The following is an 11,628-nucleotide window of genomic DNA, read 5'->3' as shown; positions in this document are numbered from 1 at the left end:
CATGTCCTGTACCATTACCTGTTATTCTTCCTGAGCCCCCTTGTTCAGTGATCCCAGATTGGAGTCGTGGAATCGTAACCTCACATGCTCTCTTCTGAGTCCCCAGAGAGCCCGAGTAGTAAGGCTCTGTCAACAACAGTGGAAGTTCTGGCAGAAGGGTTCCTTGTGGAGCCCTGGAATCCTGGTTTCCCTCTACAAGAGCGACGTCAGCACGGTTTCTTCCCACTTTGTATTCGACAGACATTTCTCTCCTTATCTGAGGCCCGGGCTGGGGTCCAGAGATGAAGGGAATACAGCAGCCTTGACCCTTGAGTAGCTCACATTTGGGCTAAAGGGAGAAACATACACTCACAACTAGGTGTAGTAAATGGAGAAATCGCAGCCTCTCCAGAGTGCTTTGGTAGCACATGGAGGGGTTCAGGGCAGTGGGGGTGGCATTTAGAAAGGCTGCAGAGAGGAGGAGGCACTTGGGTGGTGGTTTAGAGCTCACCAGGTGTGGAAGCACAGAGCCAAGAAAAGGCATGGCTCACGCTTGAGAATGGTAGGTGGTTCAGTGTTCCCGAGCCGTAAGGATCCGCAGGCAGGCTGGGGCCAGGTCACAAAGGCCCTTGGGTGGCACGCTAAGCGGTTTGTGCTGTCAGTGGGCATTTTGTAGACCAAAACGGGTAGTTTTGGACCCTTCTAGAAAGGGAATCTCTGCTCTTTGGAGATACTCTCATTCCCTGGGTCTTCACAGAGGCAGAATTCTGGAGGATAGCAGAACTGCTAGATGATGGACAGGGGCTGAGTCAACTGAGGGGGGACGCGAACTGGTAGGAGTGGCGCCTGAAGCCAGCCTTCTCCGCTAGCTGCTGGCCAAGGGCCTGTCTGCAACGTGCCTGAAGACAGCAGAGGTGGAAAAGAACTGGCCATTTTCAGAGGCCCAAGCACTCCTCTTAGTTTCCTGATTAGACTACCTTTTCAAATCCTGCTGAGAGGAGGTGATTTTTCTCGAGGTTTCTCTCCAAGTTCCCTCAGGGGGCATGTGTGGGGTTCTGGGATGTGGAACTATACCCCGCTGCTTCCCCTCCACCACACCCCTCCCAGTTTGAGCTGGAGAAGCTGTGCACTGTGCTGGCGGGAGTTGAGCACAGCTGCCACCATCGCCTGGGCCTACTCCATGCCTCCCTCGGCCAACAGGTCTCCCAGTGGACAGAGCGCTAAGCTCCCTCATCCTGCTGGCAGCTTCTGGAAGCGAGGAAGTGGCTGAGAACCAGTGAGAGGGCTGAACAGGGAAGCAGAGGGTTAGGCAAAATCAGTGGATGGGGTGGGCAAGAGAAGGGTACAGGATGTAGGGTTTTCTGTCCTCCGGTCTCCTCCTAGGGAGGAATCTTCAGCACCAGCTTGTCTTCCGCCTTCCATGCTACCCCTACCTCCCCCTCCCCCCCAAAAAAGAAATTACAAAACCAAAAAACATGTCTCCTGAGGAGACCAGGCTCCATGGAAGGGGCAATAGACCCCCAGATGACCCATTGGGGCCCTCTTTCTGAGACCACAGTCTAACTCCTCCCCAGCCACCTCCTGTGTCCTGGAGACCGCATGCGATTGGCTAGCAGCATCTTAGGGCCACAGGCTTAACTCGTTAGCCTCCCTCTTCCTGCTTGCTCCAGGCCCTGCTTACCTCTGTGCCGCCTTCTGAAATTTGTCATTTTCCAGCTCCTCCCTTGCCCACAGGGCTTCCCTCCCTCCCTAATCCTACCCACTGCTAGTTCTCACGGCACCTTCCCTTCCACCCAACCCACGTGTACTGTTGAATAACAGACCACCCTGCTCCAGGGCCCAGTCTGTCCTGTCTCTACCTCTTGTGACACCTGGTCCCTCGAGACTAGCACCGAAGGCTTTTCTATTAGCTGGTTTCTCTTTCCCAGCTTCTCTGAGTAAGGGGTTTACTCTTTTCTGTCTCCCACATCCCAGAGGCACATCCTGGGAGGAGATATTTTCACCCAGAGTCTGGTGTTCTGTACCAAGATTCCACCTTTTTCAAGATGACTTTGTTTCTTCCACGGACCATATGATAAGCCCTGAGAAATTGTGTGTATGGCCTAACTCATTTGATAGATGGGGGAAACAGTAGCCCAGAGGAGTGACGTGGCTTGCTCAAGGTTACACAGCATATTAGAGCAGAGACTGGAACATTTCTTATATCTGCACTGGCAGCTACAGTGGTAATAAACATTTATTGAGCCTGACTACAGGCAAGGCACTCTGTCCCAGCATCGTAAAAGGGTATGAGATATGGCACCTTCCCTTAGAGACTTAGGATCCAGAGTCTAGATGGCTGGATGGGACATGACACGAGATAAATAACCAGGCCAGGCACCATATGTTCCATGCAAAATCAGTGCTATAAAAAGGTTCTACCCGAGTTCAAAGGATGGAGGGTTTGCTTTGGGTGGGGCCAGTAAGGAGAAGCTTCATGTTGTTGTGGGAAGAGCTCAGGACCAGATTTTCTGGAGCGCCTCTAATGCTCTGTGTGACTTTGGAAAGGGCACTCCCCTCTCTGGGCCGCAGTGTTCTCATTTGCTCAAAGTGGAGTCCGACGAGGCTGCTGTGTGAGGCCCCGCCCTGCTCTGACAGTCAGCCTCTCTTCCCTTCTCCCTTTCATGCTAAACCCCTCAGGGCAGCGGATGGCTTGAAGGGTTGGCCAATTCATGAGCTTTTGAAGGTAGTTAGAAAGTTCTCCCACTGGAGAGGGAGGCCTGGGGGGCACTGATTGCCCTCTAACCCGGGGACAGTAGACTGCGGGTAGTGGCATAATGTGGTAGAAAAGCCATCCTGAAACTCAGCATCCCATCCTCAAAAAAGCTTGGTGGGAGTTGTTGAGTTGGTGGGAGTTTGGGAAGCAGAGAGCCTCTTGGAAGGTCAGGGTCCATGTGGGCCTCAGGTCAGCTTTTGATTCCTTTCTGAGTCCCACACTCAGAGGGTAGAGGGGTTGGCACACTCCTGTTGTTGAGAAGGGCAGCTGGAGCCCCTGTTCCCAACCAGAAGAACGTGGGACAGGAGCGGAGGGGGCATCTCAGGAGGCTTGAGGACATGATGCAACTGTGAGTAAGTCTTACCAGCCTCTGGCTCCGGCTGGCTGGCTGCTCAGGGGCTGGGGGCCAGGACCCTAGAGTCCCCTGTCTCTCTCCCCATCAACCGAGGAAGAGTTAGGGAAACTGGAGGGGAAAAAGGAACAACAGAGATGAAAGAGGGTATCTGGAAAAAGAATAAATGAGTGAAGGGCAAGTGGAAGTAGGCAATCCTTGATGGGCTGAAGGAGGGAAGGAGGCTGGGAGTGCTCTGAGGGAGCTGAGCCTGAGGGGAGAGAGGCCAGGCGGGTGTGCTGCGGGGGTGGGGGGAGTGGGCCCAGAGCTGGTGGTGACAGATGGGTGGACACAAAGAGGAGGGCTTCGGGGAAGACAGATGGATGGGGGAGGGAGGAGGAGAGGTGGGGGGGCAGTGGTCGGAGGAGGCCTAATGAGATTGGGATGGGCTTGGAGCTGGGGAGAGGTGAGCAGAGAGGAGAGAAGAAAGGAGAGGCTGCCTTAGGAGACAAAGGCGACAAGGCCTAGGGGGCCGGGGGTGAGAGAGGGCTCAGGGCCTGGCGCTGAAAAGTGGCTTCCAGCCGGGCTGGAGGCAGAGAAGGGGACAGATTGTGGAGACCCGCTGTCACCTAGAGGCACAGAGAGGTGGAGACAGGGAAAGACAGACTGAGGGAGAACACGTGGAAGCAAACAAGGAGGGAACTTCAAAGAGGGAAGAAGATCCAAGACGAGCCACCGCTTCCCAGGAACATAACAGATCCTGCCCAGGAGCTCCTGTGACCCAGAACACACATGATAACACCCCCGCCCCGGGCCACTCCCGGTACGGGTCGCGCAGTGTGGCACAGTGAGGGTTAATGCCGTCTGCTCTCTCTGCCAGCCGTTTGCCTGGTTGGGTCCCCAGGGCTCCCCACATATGTCACCCCCTCTCCTGCCAAACCCACGGCTTCCCAGCTCCTCCAGGCCCTGCCCCCACCCTCAAGGACCAGGCCCCCTACCCCCATGTCTTCCCTACATCCCAACCTCACTCCCCCACCATCTAACTCACAGGCAGGCAGTGTGGCGATGAAAAAAGATGGGGAGTAACAATCTGAAAAATTGAACACCTATCAAATGCAAAATAACACTAAACCACAGAGCCCCACTCGTCCTCCCACCCCCTCCGCATCTTCCTGCCCTGCTTACAGCAAAGACCCCAACACAACTCCCAGGGTTCTCCTCCCCCCGCGGGGCCTGGAGCTGCCGGCAACCTGAGTTGACCTCAGAGCTCTCCCCAGCCTCCCTCAATCATCATGCCTCATACACACGCATGGACGATTTCTTGCCACCTTTGAATCACTGCACAAATGTAAGGGTTTGGGGTACCTAGCACTTTCCCACGCACGGTGGGACAAAAGCCCTACAAGGAAGGCAATATTTTTCCCATTTCACAGATGACAAAATAGGTTCAGTCAAGGTTAATGATGTGTCCAGGGAATCCCCTGGTGGTCCAGTGGTTGGGACTTCATGCTTTTGCTGCCGAGGGCCTGGGTTTGATCCCTGGTTGGGGAACTACGATCCCACAAGGCTGCACAGCCGAAAGAAAACGGTTAATGATGTGTCCAAGGTCACCAGGACTCGGACCCAGATCTACTGGCCCCAAGTTCAGTAGAATTAGTAGTTCCTCCCACCACTCCATGCTTTTAGCTCCTCCTCTTTATCATACGCTATGTCCTTTTTAGCTACACCCCCTAGGTGCAGAAACTGAACCCCTGAGTGAACACTGGGACTGGGGCCCCAGAGTCCAGGACCCTGGAATGACAGATGCAGAGGAGGCAGACAGAGGTGGTCCCAGAGCACTCTCCCACCCCCATGTAACATCAACCCTCAGCTTGCACTGGGCACAGCCTGGGCTGAGTGCTTCAAGGATGGAGGTTGCAGGGTTGAAGTATCTGAGCCGAACTGCCTAAAAGGAGGGAGGCCGGGAACAAGGATTTGGTTTCTCTCTCCCATCTCCACCCCACCAAGGTTCCCTTCTGCTTCTACAGTCTCTCCAGGTTCTGTTTCTGTTTTTCTCAATGTCTCACCCTTGGGGAACCAGGCCTCCCCATTTCAGTAACAGTCCCTCATCTCTATAGCTGTTTGTCGTGTCTCCCCTCCTTGTCTCCCTGTCTCCAGTATTTTTTTTGTTTCCTCACAACTGTCTGCACTCTGCTTCCCACATGTCTGTATATCTCCACCCTGTGTTGGGGCTTCCCTCAGGACCCTCTCCCAGTAACAGTACCTGTCCATCCCTGAATATCCGTGTTTTCTCCACGTCCATAATTCACCCAGGTCTGTGTCTCCCTAACCATCTCCTCTTTTCATGTCTCTCCCCATGTCTCTATCCCCCTGTATCTTGCATCCCCGAATCTTCCACAAAGCCTTGGCAACCTGGCAATTCTGCTCCCATCTTCTCTCTTCTATCTCTCTGTCTCCCCTACATCTCCATCTCCCCGTAACGAGTCTTCCCATTTCTCTATATCTTCCCCATGTCTGTAACCTCATGACTCTGTTTTCTCATCTTGTTCCTCTCTGTGTGTGTCTCGACATCTCCCCACGTCTCCCCCTTCATTTCCTCTGCTTCTTCTCCATCTCCCATTTGTTCCGTATCTCTCCTCTCCTCCATGGCCCTCTCTCCTGAGTCTCTCTGTCTCCCAATTTTCTTGGATGAGGTGGAGGGCAAGAGGGTGGGGGAGGTGGGATTGTTGTTGCTGGGGGCTCATTAGGTAGAGATTGGTTTTTAATCAGCACCATGGCAATGATGATGCAAGAACTGAGATGCCACCTGATCCCCTGCCCCCCAGCCCCCCTCCTCAAGCCTCCTTTCCCCTCCAGCTCAGCCAATCTGCTGGCACCTGGGCACCTGTCTGGGCCTGCCCAGGTGGGAGTTGGCACCTCCCAGACCTGGGGGTGGGGGAGCTTGGGGAAGAATTACAGGACTCCCCTTAGGGAATGCCTTACCCTGGAGAAAGCCCAGAAAAGGTTGATCAGCAACAGGGAAATGGCAAATGCTTCCAAAAGCCTGCAGGTGGCCTGTGCTCCTACTAAGGTCCAGACCCATTACGTGCGTTATCTCGCTTAATCTCCGTGGCAACCTAAGCGGCAGCTATATTTAATCCCATTTTACAGAGAAGGAAGGTTGAGGCTCAAGAGGTTGAGTTACTCATCCAAGGCCACACAGCCGACAAAGCTTTCTTCACTGTAGCACTGTAGCCGTCTCTGCAGTCCTCCCAGCCGTGGTTCCTTCTCGATATTCACAGAGGTTCAATGAAGACATTCAACAGCTGAGTGGGGAAGAGAACTTCAGATACGGAAATGTAGCCCACTGCCTCTGTTCTTCCCTTGCTCCCTGCTCCTGCCACCCGGTATCTCACACACACACACACACACACACACACTCAGACATGCACGCACATGCACACACAGGCTGGAGGCAGCTGAGCTATTGATGTGAACTTAATCAATGCCCATTTGCATATGATTTTATAGCTAGTTTTCTTATTGCTCATTTGATGCCCCAGCATGCTTGAAGCCTGCCTGGGTGCCCTGCCGTCCTCCCCCAGTGTCCTTCCAACCCTGGTTCCTCCTCTCCCCACACTCCTGTATCCTGCTCCTTTTAGCCTTTACCTCTTTCCTCCTGAGAGCCCCCAATTCCCAGTGGGTCAGGTTGGGCCAGCCAGCCTAGAAAAACTCCTTGTAGGATCTGTGTCAGGAAACTGACCCCACTCCTTCCCTGGTGATTGGGTAGGTGGGAGGCTGGAGGCTGGGATAAGAGGGTGTGGGGTGATTGAGTCCCAGGGTGACAAGGGCAGGGGCCTGAGCAGTAGCCACAGGCAGCCTGGCAAAGGGGCTGGTGGGAACCAGCTTTATGAAGAATGAGAGCTTGGTGAGGGCAAGGACTCTAGGGACCTCTTCTGCGTTTTCGTGCTGTCCACTTGCCCTTTTCTCGATCTCCCTGTTAGTACCTTGGAGAGCCTTTTTCCCAGGGAAAAGGAGATGTGGGAAGGGGCTGTCAAAGCCCAGCTGGAACTCAGAATGGGACCATGGCACTTAAACATGGCTTGCTGGGGGCCTCTGTCCCTGCCGCCTCTGGTGTGGGAGACTGAGGGGTTTCATCTGTGATCCTGCCCTGGCTCTCGCCCCAGCCCCACCCCTTCCCCAGCTCTCCATTTCTTGCTTATGAAATATGCATGGAGAACAGATGTCCCTGCTCCCCCACTCCTCGCCACCCCCCCCCCAGGGCCAGCCCCACCCCCAGCTCCCAGGGGGGTTCCCAGATCCCTCTGCCAATGGCTGCCTGGCCTTACTGTTTAATATTGATAAGGGGGGGGCTGGGCCAGCCAATGGAGAGCTGGGGGTGTGTGTGTGTATCTCCATATATATACATAGGGCTGGGCCAGCTCAGGTGTGTATGTGTCTGTGAGCGTGTGGTGTGTGTGTGCGTGTGAGTGCGGGTGTCCCCAGTACCTAGCCAAACTCAACCCCTCCACCTGGGCCCTATATCCCCAACATGTGTACCCCTCTCCTATGCCCCGGAGCCGGTACAGCCACGCCACGCTGCCCCGGAGAGGTCTAGAAAGCTGGTCAATAACTTTGCAGACGGATGAGCTCTGAGCAGCCAGAGGAGACTGGGGCTGTCAACGCTGCCCCCCTGTCCTGCCAGCTTGGATCCCCTCACAGGCTCCTCCTAGGTAAAGGGGGAACCAAAGGCTGGGGAGGGGTGGGCGTGTCCCTCCCACTCTCTGGCTCAAGTCCCCTCCCAGAGCCTCCCTCTAGTTTTCTCTCACGCTGTGTCTCTGTCCCTGCACCTCCCTCTTCCCCACTTCTCCCCTTTGACTCTTTGTGCCTATCTATTCTCAGTCGGGTTGGGGATGGCAGAAGTGGGGCAGGACGTCCTATCCTGGATGCTTGGAATTCTGATCCTCGGAACCTGCAACTTTGAAACCAGAAGTGGATTTTGGGGTGAGGACTGACTTGATGGGTGAATAGGAGCTGCTGCCAGGACTGGAGCTGGGGGAGACAGTGGGTCCAGGTGGAAATGGGACTGGGGTCAGATCGGGAGCAGAAGCGGGGAAGGGAGGGCCAAGTGATCAGGGATGAAGGAACATGGGGACCAGGCAGGGCTGTGATAGATGTGCCGAGAGCACCGTAGCTGAATTCCTGGGTCATGGGGGTGGGGAATTGGTGCACTAAACACATACTGGGAGGTGCTGACTTCGGGGCCTCCCACGCTATTGCCATGCATCCCCTCGTGTTTCTTTGGACCCTGGAATATGCGGTGTGTTCTAAATTTCAGCGCTCACCCCCGTCTGTTTCGTGTTACGGCTGTGTGCGTACATGCTCTCAGGTATTGATGATCTCACACCCCCAACCTCAGAGCTTACTGTTAGTGGGCTACTCATTTGAACCTGTTTTCTGCATGGTGGGGCGGGGCAAGGCTGGGGAGTTCTGACCCTTGTGAAGGTGACCATCAGGCAGGAGAGCCCGGACTGGTGAGGAAGGGGATATGGTGATTGCGAAGGAACCTCTGTGCTTCTGTTTCTGCCACTTTAGTCTGGCTGAGCTCACAGTGAGTGGCCCACTGTTCCCACTTGACATTCCCCCACAGCAAAGCCCTTTCCCCAGCCTTCCCCCAGACCATGTTCCTGCTGCCTCTCCCTGATTTCCTCTGGTCCCAGGGACAAGCAAGCTTCTCCAAGCCCCAAATGGTGGCCTCCAAAAGCTACCCTTATCCGTCTCTGCCCGCCACATCTGAACTGGCCTTGGGCTGGGGGAGGATGTGGAGTGGAAAGCTGATTGTGTTCCCTTTCCCCAATCTTCCTTGCGGAGTTGCCGAAACGGCCAGGGAATGGCAAGGGTTGAGGGTGTTGAGGACAGAGCTGGAGGAAGGGACTGTCCTGAGCAGGGGGACTGTGGCCAGAGGAGATACCTCCCCCTGATTCTAGTGGTCGGGGTGGTAGGATCTGGTGTCTGCAATGGTCCTGTTTTGGGGTTTGGGGGCAGGGAGGGACTGAACTGGGCAGCTGTGCCGAGCTCCATATGCCCCAGTCCACTCTACAAAGGGCAATCTGCGTGTTTATCATCCTCTCCCCTCCACACACACACACATACAGAAGCAGCCAGGGTGGAGACAGGCCCTGGGAGGGAGGGGATGGTAGGGCCAAGGCTTGCAATGCTCCCCTCACAACTTGGAAAGGTTTAGAGCCACAGCCAATCTCTCTTGCAGCTGTGGCTCCAGTCTCGCTCAGTTCCCCCCGCCTTTTTAATTCTTAAAAAAAAATCATTGTGATAAAAACATATAACATAAAATTTACTATTTTAAGTGTACAGTTCAGTAGTGTTAAGTATATTCACATTGTTGTGAAACAGAGCTCCAGAACTTTTTCATCCTGTAAATCTGAAACTCTATACCCTTTGAGCAACACCTCCCCTTCCCCACCGTCCCCTCAGCCTCTGGTAAGCACCATTCTACATACTGCTTCTATGAAGATGAATACTTAGATATATCATATTAGTGGAATCATACAATATTTGTGTTTTTGGGACTCGCTTATTTCACTTAGCATAATGTCCTCAAGGTTCATCCATGTTGTAGCATTGTGACAGGATTTTCTTCCTTTTTAAGGCTGAATAATATTCCATTGTATGTGTATGCAACATTTTCTTTATCTGTGTATCTATTGATGGACATTTGGGTTGTTTCCGTATCTTGGCTATTGTGAATAATGCTGCAGAGAACGTGGGGATGCAGATATATCTTCAAGATCCCAATTTCAATTTCCTTAGACATAAACACAGAAGTGGGATTGCTAGATCATATGGTAATTCTATTTTTAATTTTTAAAGGAACCTGCATACTGTTTCCATAGCAGTTGCACCATTTTACAATCTCACCAACAGGGCAAAGGGTTCCAATTTCTCTCCACCCTTGCCGACAACCGTTATTTTCTGGCGTTTTTTGTTTTTTTTTTGATAGTAACCATCCTAATGGGTATGAGGTCATACATAGCTCATTGTGATTTCGATTTGCATTTCTCTGACGATTAGTGATGTTGAGCATCTTTTCATATGTTTGCTGGTCATTTATATATCATCTTTGGAGAAATGTCTTCAAGCTCTTTGTCCAGTTTTTAATCAAGTTATTTAGTTTTTTGAAGTTGAGCTGTGGGAGTCCTTTATAATATTCTGGATATTAACCCCTTACATCTATATGAATTGCAAATAACTTCTCCCATTGCCTTTTCACTCTGTTAATTGTGTCCTTTGACGCACAAAAGTTTGTAGGTTTGATGTAGTCCCATTTGTCTATGTTTGCTTTTGTTGCCTGTGCTTCTGGTGTGACATATAAGAAATCATTGCCAAGTCCAATGTCATGAAGTTCTCCCCCTGTGTTTTCTTTAGGAGCTGCAGTTTTAAGTCTTACACTTAGGTCTTTAATCCTCTTGCTCAGTTTTATCCTGACCCTGTCCTTCTCATTGCTTCTTCTCCTTTCGAGTTGCCGACTTTCTGGATCTCTTCCCTTCTCTCCATCTTTCCTCTTACTCCTTGACACCATGGCCTCCTGCCTGTCTCTCCTGCCTCACTGCCTCCACCCCTCCCCATGTTTCTGCTGTTCTTTCAGCAAGCTTACAGTACCTCCCCCTCTCCCAGCCCATCTTAAACCTTCCTCACCCCTCCCCATCTCTGAGCTGTCCCCTCCTTCCTCCCTCTGCCCTTACCAATTTCCCCTTCTCTCTTCCAGGCTCCCGACCAGAACGCTGACCATGGAACCCTGAAGTGGCTCTCACTTCCTTGAGCTCAGTGGCAGACCCCACCACCCCAGGCCCTTCCTGCCCCTCCCGCAACCAGCTTTCAGGCTCCCAGAGGGAGGGGTGGGGAGGGGATCCTGATCTCACAGGGCGAGGGGCATCCGTCATGATGCTCAACTCAGACACCATGGAGCTGGACCTGCCTCCCACCCACTCTGAGACCGAGTCAGGCTTCAGCGACTGTGGGGGCGGGGCGGGCCCTGACGGGGCGGGGCCGGGGGGGCCGGGAGGGGGTCAGGCTCGCGTCCTGGAGCCAGGAGAGCCGGGCCGGAAAGACCTGCAGCACCTGAGCCGTGAGGAGCGGCGGCGCCGGCGGCGCGCCACAGCCAAGTACCGCACGGCCCACGCCACGCGGGAGCGAATTCGCGTGGAAGCCTTCAACCTGGCCTTCGCCGAGCTGCGCAAGCTGCTGCCCACCCTGCCCCCCGACAAGAAGCTTTCCAAGATTGAGATCCTGCGCCTGGCCATCTGCTACATCTCCTACCTGAACCACGTGCTGGACGTCTGAACACTGCCTGCCTCCCGCCCTGGATTCACTCCTCTCCCCGGGGCTTCGCTGGGGTCCCTCCTCACCGCTCACTGCTTAGAACGGCCTCTCCTCCCTGCGTCCCTGTACCTTGGCATAGCATGTACCCACTGGCCCCGGGCCCAGGCAGAGTGCCCACCGGTTGGTCGATTGGTCGAAGGAGACTTCCTTTTACTCACCTAGGCAGCCGGAGGGCTCTTCTCGTGGG

General features: G+C 53.8%; 1 protein-coding gene across 1 annotated transcript; it reads left to right on the top strand.

Moving 5' to 3' along the window:
* The first annotated feature begins 7,495 nt into the window (after positions 1 to 7,495).
* Positions 7,496 to 11,402, top strand: NHLH1 (nescient helix-loop-helix 1). Its single transcript, XM_029226977.1, has 2 exons — positions 7,496 to 7,777; positions 10,828 to 11,402. The coding sequence occupies exon 2, from the start codon at positions 11,001 to 11,003 to the stop codon at positions 11,400 to 11,402; it is 402 nt and encodes a 133-aa protein (XP_029082810.1). The 5' UTR covers positions 7,496 to 7,777; positions 10,828 to 11,000.
* The last annotated feature ends 226 nt before the right edge of the window (positions 11,403 to 11,628 follow it).

The sequence above is a fragment of the Monodon monoceros genome, unplaced genomic scaffold (assembly GCF_005190385.1).
Source record: "Monodon monoceros isolate NGI ecotype Baffin Bay Population unplaced genomic scaffold, NGI_Narwhal_1 Super_Scaffold_18, whole genome shotgun sequence".
Classification (NCBI taxonomy): Eukaryota; Metazoa; Chordata; class Mammalia; order Artiodactyla; family Monodontidae; genus Monodon; species Monodon monoceros.
This window is presented reverse-complemented; position numbering and strand designations above follow the sequence as displayed.

Excerpts from the sequence above, each read along its gene's own strand:
- NHLH1 (XM_029226977.1), top strand. The coding sequence starts at position 11,001 with ATGATGCTCAACTCAGACACCATGGAGCTGGACCTGCCTCCCACCCAC.